This window comes from Heterodontus francisci, chromosome 16 (genome assembly GCF_036365525.1).
Source record: "Heterodontus francisci isolate sHetFra1 chromosome 16, sHetFra1.hap1, whole genome shotgun sequence".
Taxonomy (NCBI): Eukaryota; Metazoa; Chordata; class Chondrichthyes; order Heterodontiformes; family Heterodontidae; genus Heterodontus; species Heterodontus francisci.
In genome coordinates, this window is record NC_090386.1 from 85,972,458 (window position 1) to 85,995,445 (window position 22,988).

General features: G+C 43.7%; 1 protein-coding gene across 1 annotated transcript in view; it reads right to left on the reverse strand.

Annotated features, from left to right (window-relative positions):
- Positions 1-11,588: 11,588 nt before the first annotated feature.
- Positions 11,589-22,988, reverse strand: part of dhx35 (DEAH-box helicase 35) — a 66,170-nt gene continuing 54,770 nt past the window's right edge. Inside the window, exons 18-22 of the mRNA XM_068048516.1 lie at positions 17,547-17,676; positions 16,005-16,086; positions 15,421-15,492; positions 14,944-15,055; positions 11,589-12,470 (exon numbers count right to left, since the gene is read on the reverse strand). Coding sequence (XP_067904617.1) covers positions 12,432-12,470; positions 14,944-15,055; positions 15,421-15,492; positions 16,005-16,086; positions 17,547-17,676 — 435 coding nt within the window. The 3' untranslated portion in view covers positions 11,589-12,431. The remainder of the gene's footprint in view (positions 12,471-14,943; positions 15,056-15,420; positions 15,493-16,004; positions 16,087-17,546; positions 17,677-22,988) is intronic.

The window sequence follows — 22,988 nt, forward strand, 5'->3', positions numbered from 1 at the left end:
TCTGACCATGCCACCTTCCATACCAGTGCTTCTGATACGTCTTCCCTTTTCCTCATTTGAGGTTTTCCCTCCACTGTGGTTGACAGGGCCCTTGACCATGTCTGGCCCATTTCCCAAACTTCTGCTCTCACCCTTCCCCTCCCACCCAGAACCATTCTTGTTCTTGTTCTTCTTGTCCTCACCTTCCACCCCACCAGCCTCCACATTCAAAAGATCATCCTCTGTCATTTCTGCCACCTCCAGCATGATGCCACACCAAACACATCTTCCCTTCCCATTCTGAAGCGACAATTACCTTTGTGGCAACCTGGTCCACTCTTCAATCACCCCAACATCCCCTTCACTTCCCACAGCACCTTCATGTGCAAGCGCAGTAATGCAACACCTCCACCGTTCCCACTGCTTCCAAGCAAAACAACAATTTACTTGTACTTCTTTCAGTTCAGTATAGTGTATTCACTGTTGTTCTTGACATTTTTCCTGGGTTTGTCAGGCAACAAAGACAAATGTCAGAGGTTCCTCTGGAAGGTCTAAAGTCACACTATGTCTCTGGGAGGATTTCCTCAGCCACAATAAGTAGGTAATTCAGGAGAATGCATGTCAGGATTTTCCCTGCTATGGACAAGAGGGAAATACCCTGATAGTTTCCACAGCATGATTTATCTCCCTTCTTGAAGATAGTTACAATTGCCGCATTCCTGAAGTCGTGGGGAGTGGGTGATTCCATCTCCTTCCAAATCTGTGGGAGGAGTGCATGGAGTCTTAAAGTGAGCAAAAGCCCAACAGCTGTGAAGACCTCAGCTGAATACCATCGGGGCCATAGGCTTTGTTGTTTTTCATCCGTTTGATAGCTTGTTGCAGCTCTCCCATCGATGGTGTTTCATCCATGAATTCCATCACAGGGTACTGGGGGATGGCCTGAAGAGTATCAGCTGCCACTGTGGATTCACGGTTGAGGAGTTGTTGAAAATGTTCTTTCCAGAATGACGGATGTCATTGTCACCCTTAAGAAGACAGACACCATCCTGTGAGCGAAGGGGATTTTGTCCATTTGACCTTGGTCTATAGATGGCCCTAGTAGCTTAAAAAAAAAAGTTGTTGTCACCACACTCCTGTACTGCAGTGAGACCTGGACTGTGGATCAGTGACACATAAGAGTGCTAGAGAAATTCCATCAGCAATGCCTCTGCCGCATCCTCTGGATTCAATGGGAGGACCGTCGAACAAACACTAGGGTCCTTCTTGAAGCCAGATCCACAAGAATTCAGGCAAAACTCCTGCAAAACTGACTTTGATGGACTGGACACTGTGACCGGATAGCCAAAAACTGTCTCCCCCACCAGGTCCCGTTTTCTCGACTCTCAAATGGCCAGCGTTCCAGGGGAGGACAAAGAAAACCCTTCAAAGACACTCTGAAGCTCTCTTTGAAGCACGGCAGCATTGACATTAATGTCTGGGAGGAACTTGCTACCAATCGTTCAAAATGGCGATAACGTGTCCATCAAGCTTTGAGTCCAAACGGCTTAATAATGAGGCAGAGCAGCAGCAGAGAAGGAAAGAAAAGGAAGCAATTCCTGCACTTCAGATCCCACTACCTTGTGGGACATCCTGCACCATGTGCCCGAAAACCTGCAGGTCGAGAATCAGCCTGTTTGGTCACCTGAAGACCCATGGCAGAAACTAGCCACCTTGAGTAGACGTCATCCTCAAATCAAGGGACAGTTGCTGCCGCCGACTGTATTCGCAATCAAAATATGGTCTTTCTACATTGGGGAGATCAAACTCAGATTGTGTGATCGCTTTGCGGAACACCTCTGTTTTGTCCGCAAGCATGACTCTGAGCTTTTTTTTTATTCATTCATGGGATGTGGGCATCACTGGCTGTGCCAGCATTTATTGCCCATCCCTAATTGCCCTTGAGAAGGTGGTGGCGAGCTGCCTTCTTGAACTGCTGCAGTCCATGTGAGATAATGAGCTTCTGGTTGCCTGCCATTTTTATTCGCTGTCCACTCCCTCTCTGTCCTGTGGCTTCTATACTGTTCTAATGAAGCTCAACATAAGCTACTTCATCTTTTGATTAGGCACTTTACAGCCTTTTGGACTCAATACTGAGTTCAACAATTTCAGGTCATAACCACTGCTACCATTTTTTCCAGACAGCAGCTGTTGGTAATGATTCTGCTATTGCCATTTACACCTCCTCTAGACCCTATTTTGTTTCTATCCTTGTTCCATTACCATTGCCTTGCCCCATTATCCCTTTTGTCATTTAATCTCTCCTGCCTTCCAACCTGTCACAGACCTCTTTTGTTCTTACCCCCCCCCCACTTTCTCTGCTTCTGTAATTGCCTAATACCTGTTACATCACTAACTTTTTGCAGTTCTAATAAAATGTCATCGACCTGAAGTGTTAACTTGATTTCTCTCTCCACAGACACTGCCAGACCTGCTGTGTATTTCCAGCATTTTCTGTTTTTATTTCAGATTTCCAGAATCCATGGTATTTGGCCTTTCTATATATAAGCCTGATCTTGCCCTCACCAAACATCCACTCGTGCATTTTCCAGCAGGGGTCACTGGATAGTAATCATGAGCAGTAATCTTAGCTAATGTTTCCCCTCCAGAGACAGTGAAGCATATTGTGGTGCGCTCAACTGGCACCTTGGCAGAGACTGGGAATTAAACCTGGGCATTCCAGTCAGTCTGGTTTATGTTATTGCTTTAAATCCTACCCCTTCTCTGTCTCTCCTATATGTACATCTCTTCTATATGCTTATCTTTGTTCTAAGAGCCATTACAATGATTGAAATCATCTCCATACCCATACAGCTCTCATTTCATATCCTTGCTGTAGTTTGCACACTGACCAAAGGTGTCACTATGGAACAGCGTTTACTAACTAAACAATGCAAAGTGCCAAACACTGATCTGAATCAGAACATTAACTTGGATTCCAATTCTATGACAGCACTCACTGTTCCTCAATTGTTATAAGAAAAACTTTTAATTTCCATTACTCACTTGTTGAATGGTCCTTTGTAGCCCTACAAGCTATTGTCTACATATTCTTTTGGGCCTCCTTATCATACAAAGGAGGGCTAACGATAACTTCAATTTTCATTTTCTTCATTCCTGACCACTTCAGCACACCACTGAGACAGCGGGGCTGCCAAGACACTGTAGGATAACCTTAAGTTATAGGCTGAATTAGAAAACCAATTCTTTCAAGTTGTTTCAATTAATGTTGGTGCCATAATGTAAAGAATACTAATATAATACTATTAAGAATGGCGAGTGGGCAAGATAACTCCAATAAAATAGGTATTGTTTTCTCTAGTCTTGTGCTTGATGACTTCAAAATTCAAATGTACAATATTTGTGTATAGTGGAAATCTTTTACTATGTTAAAGGTGCTACATAAATACAGGTTGTTGATTGTATGTCAGGAGGAGGTTACAGAGATGGGGAGAGGCCAGGCAATGGCGGCGATATGAACATGAGGGTGCGAATTTAAAATTGTATGAAAATATTTCAATTATATAGGTGGAAATAGTTAATGTGAATTTAATGACCATGATTTCCAGTTCTTCTTTGACCAGGAGTCCTCCCACCCCGACCAGCAGACCCATTCACCCGCCTCCAGCATTCTCCCTCCACCTGGACCCCTCTCTCTGGCCTCTTACCCGCTCTTGATCTTTTCATTGAAAACTGTTGGCGAGACATCAACCGTCTCAATTTCTCTGCTCCCCTCACTCACTCTAACCTGTCTCCCTCCGAACTTGGTGCACTCTGTTCTCTCAGGTCTAACCCCGACATTGTGATCAAACCTGCTGACAAGGGTGGTGCTGTTGTTGTCTGGCATACCAACCTCTACCTTGTAGAGGCTCAGCGCCAACTCTCAGACATTTCTTCCCATCTCTCCCTGGACCATGACCCCACCACCGAACATCAAGCTACTGTCCACAGGACTGTCACTGACCTCATCTCTTCTGGAGATCTTCCCTCTACAGCTTCCAACTTCATAGTCCCACAACCCGCGTCTACCTCCTTCCCAAAATCCACAAACAGGACTGTCCTGGCAGACCCATCATTTCAGCCTGTTCTTGCCCCACTGAACTTATTTCTTCCTATCTTTACTCTATCTTTTCTCTGCTGGTCCAGTCTCTTCCCACTTACATCCGTGACTTTTCTGATGCCTTACGTCATTTCGACAATTTCCAGTTTCCTGGCCCTAATGTTGGTGCCATAATGTCACTATGGACATCCAATCTCTCTACACATCCATCCCCCACCAGGATGGTTTGAGGGCTCTCCGCTTCTTCCTTGAACAGAGGCCCAACCAGTCCCCATCCACCACCATCCTCCTCCGCTTGGCTGAACTTGTTCTCACATTCTCCTTCAACTCCACTCACTTCCTTCAAGTAAAAGGTGTTGCTTGGGTACCCACATGGGTCCTAGTTATGCCTGTCTTTTTGGGGGATATGTCGCACATTCCTTGTTCCAGTCCTACTCAGGCCCCCTCCCCCAAATCTTTTTCCGGTACATTGATGACTGCATCGGTGCCATTTCCTGCTCCCGCCCCGAACTGGAATACTTTATCAACTTTGCTTCCAATTTCCACCCATCTCTCACCTTTATATGGTCCATCTCCAACACTTCCCTTCCCTTCCTCGACTTCTCTCCCTCTATCTCTGGGGATAGGCTGTCTATTAATATTCATTATAATCCCACCGATTCCCATGGCTACCTCAACTACACTTCTTCACACACTGCCTCCCGTAAGGACTCCATTCCACTCTCAGTTTCTCTGTCTCTGATGCATCTGCTCTGATGATGCAACCTTCCACAACAGCGCTTCTGATATGTCTTCCTTTTTCTTCAACCGAGGGTTACCCCCCACCGTGGTTCACAAGGCCCTCAATCGTGTCCGGCCCATTTCCCGCACCTATGCCCTCACTCCTTCCCCTCCCTCCCAGAACCGTGACAGAGTTCCCCGTGTCCTCACTTTCCACCCCACCAGCCTCCATATCCAAAGGATCATCCTCCGCCATTTCCGCCAAGTCCAGCGTGATGCCACTACCAAACACATCTTCCCCTCCCCTCTCCTGTCAGCATTCCAAAGGAATCGTTCCCTCCGCAAGATCCTTGTCCACTCTCCATTACCCCCGACACCTCGTCCCCTTCCCACTGCACCTTCCCATGCAATCGCAGGAGGTGTAATACCTGCCCCTTTACCTCCTCTTTCCTCACTATCCAAGACCCCAAATACTCCTTTCAGGTGAAGCAGCGATTTACTTGTACTTCTTTCAATATAGTATACTGTATTCGCTGCTCACAATGTGGTCTCCTCTACATTGGGGAGACCAAACGCAGATTGGGTGACTGCTTTTCGGAACACCTCCGCTCAGTCCGAAAACATGACCTGAGCTTCCGCTTGCCATTTCAACCCCCCACACCCCCCCCCCCGCTCTCATGTCCAGATATGTGTCTTGGGCTTGCTGCAGTGTTCAAGTGAACATCAACACAAGCTCGAGGAACAGCACCCCATTTACCAATTAGGCACGCTACAGCCTACTGGACTGAATATTGAGTTCAATCATTTCAGAGCATGACGGGCCTCCCATTTTCATTTGTAGTTTTAACAAATTTTATTCTATTTTAGTTTGTTTCATCATTCAATTTTTTTTTTACCATGTGCCTGCCCACATTTTCTTTTTCATGTTCGTGATTTTGGCTAGGGCTTTCATTATTCTGTCATTTAACACCTTCTCTGCATTACACCATTAACACACTCTTTGCCTTTGACCCATGACCTCCTTGTCAGTTATTCTGTGACCCTGTATCCCATCAACAGCTTCCCTTTTGTTCTTTGTTGCCCTAGCCCCACTTTATTTGCTTAAAACCTATCACATTTCTAACCTTTGCCAGTTCTGTTGAAAGTTCACTGAACTGAAACATTAACTATGTTTCTCTCCCACAGATGCTGCCAGACCTGCTGAATATTTCCAGAAATTTTTGTTTTTATTTCCAGTTCTTCTGTCTAGCTCAGATTGGCAGTAGCGGAACAGGAAGATGACAAAAGGTAACTTGAGGAATTCAATCGGAAACCTAACAAGAAAAATGTTGAACTTATCTGTTCTCCAGTTGTTTGTACTTCATAAGAAAATGTTGTATAAATTTACAACTGGAAAACAAACTTAGAGACTTAACATGAAAACATAAGTGTGATGAACTTTGCCAAGTGCATACAGTAATCCTGCAAACCAAATTTTGCTTTATAACATTGGGTTAAACCCAACTAATATGATAATAGTAATACTTAAAATCTAAAATCAAGTTTACTGTTGCATTTATGTTAACTTACGTCAAGCATTAACTGTCTTTCGAAACTATAGTACAGTACTATGATCACCAATACTGAACCTTCTGATGGTGCTAAACATAAGTTACAGATGTAGTTAATAAAGCTGCTGTTAATAGGACACTAAGTGTCCTGTCAAGTGTATTGAAAGTTAATAGCAAATCTTTGTAGTACTGCATTATGCCCATATTAGCAACCTGCTGTGTCAGTCCCTTTAAGTATGTTGGTTGATCTAGGACAACACTAGAACCAAATGGCATCACATATAAAACCCTTAGACATAAAAGGTAAATCTGAACCCAGTTCTTTTTATATTATCAAGGGGGCCAGGAACTATGGGGGCCGAGTCCCTTTGGGATGTTACTTACACATTATTATCTAGAGAGAATCTTACACAGGGAAACAAGCAGAGAGAAGCTGTATTTTAAACTTACATTATAAACTAATCCTGAATAACTAAAACTAAAACTACTCAACTCTCTATAGAAACACTCTGCTGTGTTTTCTCCCTTTGAACATGAGGGAAATTTTCACCTTTCTCCTGGTTTCTCACTCCAGGACCTGAACACAAAAATCAAGGCTGACACTCCAGCGCTGAGGGAATGCTGCACTATCAGAGGTGTCGTCTTTCGGATGACATGTTAAACTGAGGTCTCATCTGCCTTCTCAGTTGGATGTAAAAGATCCCATGGCACTATTTCGAAGAAGAATAGGGGAGTTATCCACAGTGTCCTGGCCAATATTTATCCCTCAATCATATTCACTAAAAACAGATTATCTGGTCATCATTACATTACTGTTTGTGGGAGCTTGCTGTGCACAAATTGGCAGCTGCATTTTCTACAACAGTGACTAGACTTCAAAAGAACATAAAAACATAAGAATACAAGAAATAGGAGCAGTAGTAGCTCGATTTACTCAGCCTCTCATCTTAGGCCATCCCTCTCATCACAGGAACCTTTGCTGTACTGCCTCCAAGGCAAGTATCCCTTTCCTTATATATGGAGACCAAAACTGCACACAGTACCCCAGGTGTGGTCTCACCAAAGCCATATATAATTGTAGCAAGACTTCTTTATTCTTATACTCCAGTCCCATTGCAATAAAGGCCTACATGTCGTTTGCCTTCCTAATTGCTTTCTGTACCTGCATGCTAACTTTCATAGAATCAGAAAATGGTTACAGTGCAGAAGGAGACCATTCAGCCCATTGTGTCTGCACCAGCCCCCGCCTTCTTCCCATAACCCAGTACATTCTTCCCTTTTCAAATAACAGTCTAATTCCCTTTTGAATGCTTCAATTGAATCTGCCTCCACCACACTCGCAGGCAGTGCATTCCAGACCTTAACCACTCGCTGCGTGAAGAAGTTTTTCCTTTCTGCGTTCCTTGTTTGAGTACACCCAAGTCCCTCTGAACATCAATATTTAAAAGTTTCATACCTTTTAAAAAATATTCTGCTTTTTCATTCTTACTACCAAAGTGACTAACCTCACACTTCCCCACATTATACTTCACTGCCATCTTGTTGCCCAGTTAACCTGTCTATATTTTTTTGCAGCTCTATGTGTCCTCCTCAGCTTAATTTCCCACCTAGCTTTGTATCATCAGCAAACTTGTCTAATTCATTAATGTAGATTGTAAATAGCTGAGGCCTCAGCACTGATACTTGTGGCACTTCACCAGTTACAGCCTGCCAACTTGAAAATGCCCCATTTATCCCTACTGTCTGTTAACCAATCCTCCATCCATGCTAATAATCCCCAACTCCATGAGCCATAAAAGTACTTAATTGGCTGTTAGGGGTTTGGGATGTCCTGTAGTCATGAAAGGTGCTTTATAAATGTAAGTCTTTCTATTTTTTTCTTTAATTAAAAGAACTAACGGATTTTTATACTCATTAATGTAGCAAGAGGACTAACCTTCTGTATTATACATAGAGAAAATGAGCTAGAGAAAGTAGGTACACAGAGATCAGCCAAGGAATGCAAATTAAAAGCAGTCAATACAAAATAAATTTGCAGATTAGGGGATACAAAATGAACCTGAACATCAGTACATTAATCAGATAGCTCAGTAAAGAGAAGACTTGGGATTCAATGAAACAGCAGCTAATGAGATAAAAAGCTGCAAGAACTATGAGATGCATGAGCATAAGTAGAGTTCAGTGAACACATGATTTCCGGTGAATTGGATTTGTTAAAGGTGGTTTTCATTTGAAGGAATTTGTATCATTTTGTGAATATCCCCACTTTCCAATTCACCTGGTGTAGAAAGTGTACTGCAAGGTTTGGTACATCTACAAACTGGCAGCTTGCAATTATTTGGAGATATAATAGTTAGTAGATGACAACAAGGCAGTGGATATTGCTTTGTTTAGAAAACATTTGATAAATTCCTTCAATTAGATCATGGCTTAGCCCAATCTACCCGTCTTGGTTCCGTAACCCTTAATGCCATTGCCTAAACAAAACCTATCAATCTCAGTTCTGAAATTTTTAATAGATCACCAACCTCAGCAGCTTTTTGACGGTGAGAGTTCCAGACCCTTTGTGTGAAGAAGTAATTCCTGACATCACCCTGAATGGTCAAGCTCTAATTTTAAGGTTATTCCCCCTTGTTCTGGATTCCCCACCAGAGGAAATTGATGGATTCTCCCATCGCTTCGAGGGATGAGTGTTCAGCAATAAGACTGGCTGTTCACCATCTACGTTGGTGTCATCTCATACATGATGTTAAACCATATCTTGATTTTCAGATCAGATTCCAAACATCGCATATAAAGTCACTGTTGGAGGGTTGGATGAAGGCACTGGCTTTGCAGCAGCTCACTTGTCCTGTAGGGACCTGACTCTACTCTCCCCAAATGTTGAGATTGCTCGATGACAGAGCCCTCTCCTTTTGGATGTGTCCATGGTTGTTTTCTCCCCCGTAGTGGGGCCCAATTTACAGGCCCCAAGATTGGCTTTCAGAATGTCTTTGTATCTAAGTTTGGGATGTCCTATGGTGTGGGTTCTTGTGCTCAGCTGGCTGTAGAATGCCATCTTTAGTGTGTGGGAATCCTCCCTGCGAACCACATGGCCAATCCAGCAAAGCTGAGCTCTGATGAGCACACTCTTAATACCAGGTTTGCGGCACCTTGCAAGAACTTCGGTGTTGGGGATTTTGTCCTGCCACTTGATGTTGCAGATAGATCTTAAGCAGCAGAGGTGGAATGCATCTAGTTGCTTTATGTGACGCCAGTAGGTTGTCCATGCCTCACAGCCATAGCGAAGTGATGTGAGAACCTCTGCCTGGCAGACCAGAGGAAATAGTTTCTCTCTATCTACCTTATCAACTCCTTTAATCATCTTAAACACCTCAATCAGATCACCCCCTTAATCTTCTATACCAAAGGGAATACAAACCTAGTCTATGCAATCTCTCCTCATGACTTAATCCTTTTAGCCCTGGTATAATTCTGGTGAATCTGTGCTGCAGATGATGATATACTAAGGAAAGCTCAAGCTGAGCACAACTTAAAGAATAGCTCTTTTACATATGAAGCTGTTAACATATAGAGCAAATTAGCAGTGAATGTAAACTTGGTTGAAACATTCAGAAAATAAATTAGTCGATTCTAGATTCAACTGGAGGTACAATCCTGGTCACCTGCCAAGTATGAGATAAATATAACCTAAACTGATCTTGAACACAGATTTAAATAACAGGGTGAGCAGAATGGGCTGAACGCTGCATTCCAGTTACCTGTCTCTTTCAGTGTGCCTTGTTCCTCTTTTCATGTGAAGACGTTATCAATTTAAAAAAAATTCTAATCCAAACAAACACTTTTGTATTTACTGTTGGGATGAAGGGTTCCACTGAAACATTATTTTTCTCTGTTTCAGATGCTTACTGACCCCACCACCACCCTTGCATACTTGTATATTTCCTTGTATATTTCCAGCAATGATTGTTTCCTTTCTGGAATCCGGCTGGTTTCCCTTAGTTGTTTTCCCAGAGCAGCTCACATCAAAGCTCAGGCTGAACACTCCTACTGGCTGCCACTGCAGGTGGATATGTGGTATCTGTCACAGTTCAAATCATCTGACGTGCAACTATTGATTTTAATTCAGTTTTATACTAAAATAACCATTTCTAACAGTGGCGCTTTTCCTTCTTTAGATACCAGGCGACAGGAGAAAATTTAATGAGGTCAGGCATGCCAAAACAACTGAGCTTAGTGCCTGCCAACAGGAAAGGCCTAGAGATGTTGAACTGGGGTGATCATAGGGAAATTCTGGACCCTTCTTGTGGTCAGAAACTATGCTCCAATCACCTCGGTTCAAATGATGGTTAATTAAGTTTGTGTATAAAGTCCTGTAGAAAAAGAAGTGCGTTCCAGGTAATTACATTGTTGGGAGAGTGTTTCACCAGCAGAAATTCTAGTGTTGGAGCTGTGCTGAGCTGAAGAACACAGTGTTTCATTTCAGCTTGCCAAATAGTCGATCACTGAACAGAGACAGGCTCTGCAGAACTCAGATGTAACAGACAGGCCAAAGTCGGTTGAAAATTCACACTCACTGAAAGCTTTCCCACTAATATACCTGCAGAGCCTGTCTCTGTTCAGTGATGGGATATGCTTGGCAAGCTGAAAAGAAGCACCTTGTTCTTGAACTCATGCATCATTCCCAGGCAAAACGGTAGGCAAACAACCTAGATCCCCATCAATTGAGCTCTATAGCAAGCTTGTGGGACAGACAGTACAAGCCTTTGTCTTTGGGGGCAACAGAGGTGTGTACCATTTTGTCACACAGAGGGGAAGACATAAAAGGTTCAAATAAATTCAAATTTAACTTGTTTCTTTCTTTAAATCCATGTTCCCACTAATTTGCATACATCAGATCTTGGTGTCCTGATTCACAAGTTATCCACCAATAAGGCAGCAGTGTTAAAGGAAACCTTTCAAAACCTCCAGGCCCACCAAATCCAAACAGGCCAAACCAGGAAATAGGAACATGTAAGTAAGACTGAATTGCCTGGTTATTAAGGGGAGATTGCAGGGAAAGAGGCAATAGGCTGGACACTCTTGCTGTAGGAGAACCACTTGTGGGCACTTCTTCTCTCATCAAGGTAACCAAGAGGTAGAAGGAAATGGTCATGGACTCTGGTGAAGTGTGGGCACATCAAAACAAAACAACCTGAATGAATTGCAAAAAGGTCACAGACCCGCACGAGAACTTAAGGCATGAATTTATTTGCTATATTTAAAAAAAAAGTTATAGGTATACGTCATAGCCAGGAAATGTTCACAATATACAGAGACCAAGGCAACATACCTATTCACGATTGTTGTTGAAAGCACTATTCTTCACAGAAGAAGCTGAAGATTAAATAATGAACAAAATAGTATGCATTTATTGTGACTGCGAACATCCGGGGATCACTCCAGAAGCCCTGATTTCAGTAACTGAGTGTATTTATTTCCTAAGAGATATTTTTAAAAGGTACTTTGTACTGGAGCCTACAATGTTCTCACCTTCACACCTTGGACACAGAATGAGTCGGTTAGAGACTATGTACACTGTATATAGATAAGTGGATTTAAAAATGGATGTACAAGCTTTTTGTCCTATTGACTAGATAAGTGTGCACCATGGAGGCTTAGGGACCACACATCGAGTGAGTTTAAATCCATGCTTCCAGTTAATTTGTACATATCTCACTTTGCTGATACAAGCAGATCATGGTGTTAGGACTTAGGCTCAAATGAGGCAACAGTGCTAAAAACAGCCCTCTCTAAACCTGCAGGCTTATGAAATTCAAACAGGACTAACCAGCAAGTAAGAGATATAAGCGTAAATACAACCGAGTGCCTTGCCTTTGATGGCTAGATTGCCAGAGCTCTGGACCTGCAGATTGGACATCCCAATACGAACTCCGCTTTTTAACTTTACCCAATACATAATCTGATGACATGAGTTGCATCGAAGTTCATTCACAAACAGATGGGGAAAATAAATAGAATTTGGCTTTGCAAGTAGCTGATTGACCCGTTAATTGCAGGTGTGATGGAGTCGCAGGAACAAACCATCAGGTAACTCGAGCTTTCTTTGCCCTCTGAGAAACAGACTGAAAACAAACAAAAATAGAAACAAGATTAGCCACATAAAGATTTACTTCCTGAAAAGCATTTTCTTTTACCAGTTTCCACCCCTTCTCTTTCCTGCAGGCAGTGACTCCTGCAATTTGTTTATATAGCACCTTTAACAACAGTATATATTTATATAGCATCCTTAACGTAATAAAACATCCCAAGGCATTTCACAGGAACATTATAAAACAAAATATAACATCAAGCCACATAAGGATATATTAGGTCAGATGACTAAAAATTTGGTTCAAGAGGTCAGTTTTAAGAAGTGTCTTAAATGAGGAAAGTGAGGTAGGGAGATGTAGGAAGGAAATTCCAGAGCTTAGGGCCTAGGCAACTGAAGGCATGGCCACCAATGGTGCAGCAATTAAAATCAGGGACGCTCAAGAGGTCAGAATGAGATGAGCGCAGATATCTCAGACTGTTGTGGGGCTGGAGGAGATTACAGAGATAGGGAGGGGTGAGGCCATGGAAAGATTTGAAAACAAGGATGAGAATTTTAAAATCAAGACTGTTTGATCGGTGGTCAATGTAGATCAGCGAGCACAGGGGTGATAGGTAAACAGGATTTGATGAAAGTTTAGACATGGACAGCAGAGTTTTGTATGACCTCAAGTTTATGCAGCGTAGAATGTGGGAAACCAACCAGGAGTGTGTTAGAATAGTTATGTCTAGAGGCAACAAAGACATGAATGAGGATCTCAGCAGCAGATGAGCTGAGACGGGCAATGTTACGGAGGTGGAAATAAGCGGTGTTAGTGATGGTGCAAATATTTGGTCAGAAGCTCATCTCAGGATCAAATATGACACCAAGGTTGCGAACAGATTGGTTTAATCTCAGACTGTTGCCAGGGACAGGGATGGAGTTGGTAGATAGGGACGGAGTTTGGAGCGGGGACTGAAAACAATGGCTTCAATCTTCCCAATATTTAACTGGAGGAAATTTCTGCTCATCCAGTACTGGATGTCAAATAAGCAGTCTAATAGTTTAGCAACAGTGGATGAGTCGAAAGAGGTGGTGGTGAGGTAGAACTGGGTGTCACCAGCATACATGTGAAAACCAACATTGTGCTTTTGGATGATGTCGCCAAGAGGCAGCATGCAGATGAGAAACAGGAGGGGGCCAAGGATAGATCCTTGAGGGATATCAGAGTTAATGCTGCGGGAATGGGAAGAGAAACCATTGCAAGTGATACTCTGGTTATAATTAGATAGATAAGACTAAAACCAGGCAAGTGCAGTCCCATCCAGCTGGATCAAAGTGGATATGGTTCCATGAGTGCCCTGTGGTTCCTTGCCCAAGTTGCCATCCTTCAGGTATGAAATCAGTGAGCATTAATAGGTTATTTAATAGAGAGGACATTATCAAGTCCAATTCAATTCCCACCCACACAATGGCCACATACAAGTACTTTCCAATAGGCAAACAAGAGAGTGATTTTTTTCACCCACTGGCTAAGGAGCCTCAAGGCCAACAGTTCATTTGACATGAAGTATTTTGTGATGTTTGAGAGATTTCTTTGGTAGCATGGACTGGGAATCGGACTTGTGACTTTCTGGGGCTGAGTTGCATGATGTCTTTCCCAAATGAGCCAGTCTGTCATTCCTGTAAATAAAAGGTTAAAAGGAATCTTTCCCCAGTTTCTATCTCCAATCTGAGTTCAACTTCACTAATCTCAGTTGGGTGACAATGAGGTGCTTGCTACTGCTGGCTTCAGTGTATCTGGGTAAGGCAGGGCTCTTAGTCTAAATTGTAATCCAGTGACCTTGGCTGGAAAGGCAGGTGTGAAGGCAGGATAGGGCTTTGCCATGATGACCTGTATAGTCCAACAGCCAACCAACACTTATTGTCAAGGCTCACAAAATAAAGGCCACTGTGATGAGGTACCGGAGGGTACCCAGTGCATTTAATCATACCCCAGCACCAAGATAAGCAAGATGTTTGAATGTTCATCCTGGTGACAATACTCAATGACATTTGTATTTTTCTCCCCTTTTGATTCTCCTTTTTCTCCCCCTCCTTCAGGGAAACAATGGGGAAAAAAGGGCAAGAAAAAGGGCCAACATTCCTCCCACAATCACCAACACAAAATAAAGGTTAACTGGCTCTTCAAATGATTTTTGATTTGTGGGATATTGCTGGGTTGCAAGCTGGTTGCTGCACTTGCCTAAACGATAATAGTGACTACACCTCAAAAGTAGTTCATTGTATGTAAGGCACTTTGGAACATACTGAAAATGTGACATGGCTCTATATTCGTCCCACTTTTGTACCTCACTATTTCTGGGTTCAGATGTGGCATCATAAATTGCTCTTTTAACCCTATGACAGCTGAGCCTCTTGATTATATTATCCAAGCCAACTATTCTGTTTTTGCCACCCATCTTCCAGTGATAGGATACACTACAGGTTGCACTCTTAAACAGAACACACAGTAGGCAGATACTTACAGTTCTTTGCCGATAGAAGTGCGGGGCTAACTCTATCAACCATGAAGACTCGATCGCAGTCACATCCCTCATAAAGTACTTGGATGTCTGGATGATCTCATTGTACACAACCCTGATGACAGTTGGAATGTGACAATGAAGGGTTGAGAAACTCACAACTGTTATTTCACAGGCAGCTATAAGATTCCCCCACTCCATACAAAAATGAGCATTTAGTATCCCAGATGTTATGATCTGGAATGCACTGACTGAAAGGCGTTGGAAGCAGATTCAATGATAACTTTCAAAAGGGAATTGAATATATACTCAAAAAGGGAAAGAAAAACAGTAGATCTATGGGCAATGGGACTAATTGGATAGCTTTCAAAGAGGCAGCACAGACACAGTGGGCCGAATTTTCTGTGCTGTATCATTCTACGCTTCAATAAGTTAGATGGAAAAAAAATGATGTAATAATCGTCAAGGAGTCAAACTTACCACTGTGGTTCCTTCTCTCCATATAAAACAGAAGTTGGGTGAATATGAAGCTCGTAATCATCTCGGATGGTCCTGTAAAAAAAAAAGTCTTAATTTTTTTACAAATATGCTTATATCAAGTCTATACTGGAGAATGTCAAAGTAAAAGGTGTAGGGTATATTAGAATGCAGATTATTTTGTGAACTATAATGGAGAGGGCTGTAGAATGGATGCCTCATTATAAAGCTGCTATAGAGGGTCATAGAAAGAGTTTTTCTTTTCACTAAATCTCTCTCTTCTACTCTCTCCTTGACTCTGCTCACCCAAGTGGCCATTACTTATGCGTGAGTCTTGACAATAATTACAGGGAGCCTATTCAAACTAATGGGGTATCAGAGCTGAGCTCAAATGAAAGAGAATCATGTGCAGCATGTTTCAAATGGGGCGTGGGATGATGCCTGTCAAAACAGTTAAAACAAAGAGTTTGCAATATGGCAAAGAGAGGTGTGCATTACATCAGATTGCTTTATCATCATTAAAGAGGGTTGCAAGGTAATGAGAGAAAAGAATCAAAAACTTGATGGCAAAACTGCCTCGTTGTTACCTGTAGAATCCAGAATAATGAAACTTTGCAGCATTTGCAAAGAAGCCTGAAACGATACATCGCAGGATGGGATCCGGGTCACCTGAGAACAGAACATGTAAGGAAGGTCAGCTCTCATTTCAGAAATTGTAGGAGCAGACTACTTTATCTACGTTCTGTTCTAGTTAAAATATTAGTTAAACTGGGGCTGTGGAGGACAGCTAGGCTGGAGCTGGGTCTGGGGTGGGCTGATGCAGGCTGGGGATGGAGCTGGGGCAGGGGCTGGTCTGGGATGGGGCTTGGGCCATTGTTCCGACAGCAGTTTTTGATCATTAGTTATGCCATTTTCATACATCGGGCCAGTAGGATTACATTTTCCAATAATCTATTTATTTTATTTTGAGATACAGCACTGAAACAGGCCCTTCGGCCCACCGAGTCTGTGCCGACCAACAACCACCCATTTATACTAACCCTGCAGTAATCCCATATTCTCTACCACCTACCTACACTAGGGACAATTTACAATGGCCAATTTACCTATCACCTGCAAGTCTTTGGCTGTGGGAGGAAACCGGATCACCTGGCGAAAACCCACGCGGTCACAGGGAGAACTTTCAAACTCCGCACAGGCAGTAAACAGAATCGAACCCAGGGTCACTGGAGCTGTGAGGCTGCGGTGCTAACCACTGCGCCACTGTGCCGCCCGATGGAAAAGCAACAAATTTAAAGCCTGATTAGCAGTTCATGGTTACGTTCTTGCATTAAATGACCTAAAATATGAAATATGGAAGATCTTATGCTCTTCTACTTAAGGGATGAACTGTGGAACTTTCCAGTATCATCATGCAAGGAATTAGACACTAACGTGACCAAACATTATCACTATCTCACAATTCTAATTAAAGCAAAAGTAAAACATGCAAAAAAATCCACACCCTGTATTATAATAATCTGCTACGTCCCTCAAGTTCGTTATTGTGACATACTTTTACTACCTTGATATGGAGAGCTAAACCAGGGATCTATCAGGATTACAGATACTTTCAGGGGCCAATAATGCAGTGAACTAACTGCACCACAGACTGACAGAATGTAGCAGTGGGCTTATAATTCACTGCGCACCGTAAGTTCCTGATGTTAGTCTAGTTGTTGCGATGAGGGAAAGTAGCAGACAGAAGCCAGATACTTCTTCATGAGGATAAAAAAAAATGCTACCTTGGATTTTTTTTTAACCAACTGGTTACCCTGTGTGGTATTGATGAAAAATCCGTAAGAAGGATTTCTCACTACACTGTGCCAAAGGCCAACGGTTCCTCTACTCCAAGTCTGAACAAATACATTTATCATCAGACTACCCCACCACCACCGTCATCAGCAGTGGAGAATCAAATCTTGTTGGCAGCAGACACAATCTTCTGAAATGATTGCCACAGAAGCCACTTCCAACCCTTATTAACTACTATTTTTGCACAGCCTGCAGACAGCACAATAGTAGGCCTTTAACTCCAAAATTCAGTTGTACCAAGTATAAGAAATTTCAAATACTCCAGCAATTGGTACCTTCACTCGATTTCTTTGGCACTCTGAACTTGGACAGTAACTTTTTCAGTTGCTCCCGGACTGTCGTGGCTCTTACAAGTCCTTTGTAATTTAAGAAATGTTTCTGGCACCACTGCGAGTTTTTATTGTGCTGCAACAGGCAAAGAAAATATATTAATATTGACAGCGCCAAACTCTAACTCATCATGGGCAGGAGCAACATGATCATGCTCCAAAATACAAATTTAAGAACATGAGGTAGAAATGTAAAATGGTCACCCACTCTTTTCTAGCTCTGTGAGGTAAAAAGGAACTGAAATGCTCAGCAGGTCAGTCAGCATCCGTAACGAGGAATGTTTTGTGTATAAATCTTTCCTCAGAACTGATGTCAGAACCAATCTGTCTTTTCTCTTTAAGAATGGGTAACTGGATCAAAATCCTGCACCTCCCTCCCTAACAGCACTGTGGGTATACCCGCACCAGACAGACTGCAGCAGTTCAGGAAGGCAGCTCACCAACACCATCTCAAGGGTAATTAGGGACGGGCAACAAATGCTGGCCTTGCCAGTGATGCCCACATCCCGTGAAACAAATTTTAAATAAATGAGCCTGCTCTGTATGTCCAGCATTTTCTCTTTTTACTTTAGCCCAATTGTAAGCTCTTTCAAGACTCAATTTGATCATCTTTCATCTGCTCTTGCAAATGCATATTCTTCTACATTCTGCTGGATCATAAATCTCTCCATTTTCCTGTTGAGGCCTCACTGGAGCATATCCATTCCTGCTACAATGTGCTCAAAGGGTGGAAGTTAGGTTGGCCCCTCGAGTAGGAGACCAGTTAGCTGTAGAATCCAGCCGATTATTCCAGGTTGAAAGTATCACGTGTCGTTGTCCCTTTTCAGTGCTGATGATTAATGTCGGGACATCCCAATTAAAATGGGATCTCTGAGAGATATATCACAGCTCCAGGAATAAAAAGTTTGATTGTCTGGGGTAGCTCCTAGCTCCTCTCTAATACAGCCACTTCCCCTTGCCCTTCCATCCTTTACTCTAAATCAAACAGTTATTCACTTCTGACCCAGTTCTGATGAACCAGTGCAGAAAGACAGACAACTGTGGTTATATGACTCACTTGCACTGTTATTGCCTCAAATATAACAACAAATTGCATTTCTACAGCACTGTTAACACAGCAAGACATTCCAAGGTGCTTTACAGCAGCATTATCAAACAAAATTTGACACTGAGCCACATAGGAGATATTAGCAGATTGGTAATGTTACTGGACATGTAATCCAGAGGACTGGACTTATGCTCCGAGGACATGAGTTCAAACCCCACCAGGGCAGCTAGGGGAATTTAAATTCAATTAATTAATAAATCTGCTATAAAAAGCTAGTCTCAGTAATGATCATGAAACTACCAGATTGTTGTAAAAACCCATTTGGTTCACTAATGTCCCGCAGGGGAGGAAATCTGCCAGCCTGTCCGGGTCTGGCCTATGTGACGGCAGACACACAGCAATGTGGCTGATTCTTAATGCTGAAATAGCCGAGCAAGCCACTCAACTGTATCAAATCGCTACAGAGAATTTAAAGAAGAATAAAACTGGTCAGACCACCCAGTATCTGCCTAGGCACCAGAAATGACAAAGGCACATCCTTCCCAGTCGACCCTGCAAAATCCTCCTCACTTACATCTGGGAACTTGTGCCAAAATTGGGAGTACTGTCCCACAGACTAGTCAAGCAACAGCCTGACATAGTCATACTCACGGAATCATACCTGACAGCCAATATCCCGGACTCCCAGCTCAGGTAGGATTTTTACTTTCAACACTTCTTGCTGTGTGTGTCCGACCCGGACCCGGCCTGACCCTGAAAGCCGGACCCGGAAGAGCGACCCGACCCGACCCCAACACATGCCATTGGGTCCCGTCGAGTTCGGGTCGGGTAGCAGGCCTTTAGACAGCACAGTCAGGAGGTAGTGGCCTGAGAGTCCTCAACATTGACTCCGCACCCCATGAAGTCTCATGGCATCAGGTCAAACATGGGCAAGGAAACCTCCTGCTGATTACCACCTTCTGCCCTCCCTCAGCCGATGAAACAGTACTCCTCCACGTTGAACAGCACTTGGAAGGAGCACTGAGGGTAGTAAGGGCACAGAATGTACTCTGGGTGGGGGACTTCAATGCCCATCACCATTAGTGGCTCGGTAGCACCACTACTGGCCAAGCTGGCTGAGTCCTGAAGGACATATCAGTCAGACTGGGCCTGCGGCAGGTGGAGAGAGAACCAACAAGATGGTAAAACCTACTTGACCTCATCCTCACCAGTCTACCTGTCGCAGACACATCTGTCTATGAGAGTACAGGTAGATGTGATCACCACACAGTCCTTGTGGAGACTAAGTCCTGTCTTCACACTGAGGACACAATCTATCGTTTTTTTATGGCACTACCATCATGTCAAATGGGATAGATTCAGAACAGGTCTAGCAGCTCAAATATGGGCATTCATAAGGCGCTGCGGGCCATCATCAGCAGAAGAATTATATTCATTCGCAAACTACAACTTCATGGCTCAGCATATCCCTCACTCTAGCATTACCATAAAGCTAGGGGACCAACCCTGGTTCAATGAGGAGTGTATGCCAGGAGCAGCACCAGGCATAGCTAAAAATGAGGTGCCAACCTGGTGAAGCTACCACATAAGACTCTGTGCAGACTAAACAGCAGAAGCAGCATGCTATAGACAGACCTAAGCAATCCCACAACCACCAGATAAGATCAAAACTCTGCAGTCCTGCCACATCCAGTTGTGAATGCTGGTGAACAATTAAACAACTAACAGGAGGAAGAGGCTCCAAAAACATCCCCATCCTCAATGATGGTGGAGCCCAGCAAGTCAGTGCAAAAGACAAGGCTGAAGCATTTATAACCACCTTCAGCCAGAACTGCCAAGCGGATGATCTATCTCGGTCTGCTCCTGAGTTTCACGGTTGCCAGTCTTCAGACAATTCGATTCACTCCAAGAAATGGCTGAAGGCACTGGATAAAGCAAAGGTTATAGGCCCTGACAACATCTCGGCTGTAGTACTGAAGGCTTGTGCTCTAGAAAGCTGCACCCCTAGCCAAGCTGTTCCAGTACAGTTACAACACTGGCATCTAACCGACAATGCAGAAAGTTGCCCAGGTATGTCCTGTCCACAAATCCAATCCGGCCAATTACCGCCCCATCAGTCTACTCTTGATCATCAGCAAAGTAATTGGAAGGTGTCTTTGACAGTGCCATCAAGTGGCACTCACAATGCCATATCCTGCTCGCCGATGCTCAGTTTGAGTTCTGTCAGAGTCACTCAGCTCCAGACCTTATTACAGCCTTGGTCCAAACATGGAAAAAGACTACCCTTGATATCAAGGCAGCATTTGACTGAGTTTGGCAACAAGGAGCCTTAGAAAAATTGAAGTCAATGAGAATCAGGGGGAAAACTCTTCACTGGTTGGAGCCATACCTAGCAGAAAGGAAGTTGGCTGTGGTTGTTGGAGGCCAAACATCAGAATCCAGGACATTGCTGTAGGAATTCCTCAAGGTAGTGTCCTAAGCCCAAACATCTTCAGCTGCTTAATCAATGAACTTCCCTCCAACATCAGGTCAGAAGTGGGGATGCTCGCTGATGATTGCACAGTGTTTAGTACCATTTGAAACTCCTCAGATGCTGAAGCAGTCCAGCCCACATTCAGCAAGACCTGGACAACATTCAAGCTTGGGCTGATAAGTGGTAAGTAACATTCGTGCCGCACAATTGCCAGGCAATGACCATCTCCAACAAGAGAGAATCTAACCATCTCCTAACCATCAACATTCTGGGGGTCACCAGAAACGTAACTGGACCAACCATATAAATACTGCAGCTACAAGAGCAGGTCAGAGGTTGGGAATTCTGTGGTGAGTAACTCATTTCCTGACTCCCCAAAGTCTGTCCGTCATCCACAAGGTACAAATCACAAGTGTGATGAAATACTCTCCACTCCAGCAACACTCAAGAAGCTCGACACCATCCAGGACAAAGCTGCACCCTTGATTGGCACTCAATCCACCACCTTAAAACTCTCTCCACCACTGGCACACAGTGGCAGCGGAGTGTATCAACTACAAAATCCACTGCAGCGACTCACCAAGCCTCCTTAGACAGCACCTTCCAAACCCGCAACCTCTAGCACTTAAAAGAAGGGCAGCAGACACCAACACATGCAAGGTCCCCTCAAGTCACATACTATCCTGACTTGGAAACATATCACTGTTCTTTCAACGTCACTGGGTCAAAATCCTGGAACTCCCTTCCTAACATCATTGTGGGTGTACCTACACCACATGGACTGCATCAGTTCAAAAAAGCAACAAACCACCATCTTCTCAAGGGCAGTTAGGCATGGGCAATAAATGCTGGTCTTGCCACTGATGCTCCCACAAATGAAAAAAAAGGACAGGTAACCAAAAGCTTGGTCGAGGAGGTAGGTTTCAAGGAATGTCTTGAAGGAGGAGAGAGAGACAGAGTTTTAGGGAGGGAATTTTAAACCTTGGGCCTAGGCAGCTGAACGTTTGGCCACCAATGGTGGAACAATGAAAAGAGCAGAATGCGGCCATCCTGAGCTCTACTTTTTGGTATCTGATGTCAGGGAGCTAGCTAATCATTGAAACAAATAGTTTTGCAGTCAATGAATTAAAAAGGTACAACAAGAAGCCACTTGAAGCAACCTGCAAACACCCAGGCCTGGATTCTCTTGATGTAAGCAACCCAATATTTGTTTAAAAAAGGAATATCCCACTTTTTTTCTTCCCCGATCTTCTCCTTCTGAAGACATTGGCTTCACTGCTGGGTTACAGTTCCTCAGACACTCGCAGCCATCCTGTATCTCACCCAAGTGGCCAATCTTCATGTGTCAGCTTAGACAGCAAGCGTTGGCAGGCTGTTACACTCTGGGGAGCATTACCTCTCAGTCTGATCCTGTCCTCACAGCACATCCACACACTTGCACATTTCAGTAAGGGTTTTGCTGGACAGTAAAGGAAGTTGGGGGGGGGGGGGGGGGGGAGGTGCGAATCGGGTAGCTCAGTTGGCTAGACGGATAGTGCATGATACAGAAATATGTCAACAGCGCGGGTTCAATCCCCGTACCGGCTGTGGTAGTTCATGGAGGCCTGCCTCCTCGCCTTGCCCCATGCTTGAGGAATGGTGACCCTAGAGCAAGTAAAGGAAGTTGGGACACTGGTTGTCTTTTTACCTTTTCCTAGTACAAGCGCACTGGGAGCCTCAGCTGAGAACAGTTAACTCGGCACAGACCTCAAAACAAATCTCGGACCACCTGGTCTGCAAAGCTTAGTCCAACAATGGGCACTGCTTTTTTGACCCTCAGGCCACAATGGGAGTCCTAAGTCAAGTGAATATTTCTAAGAAATGAAGT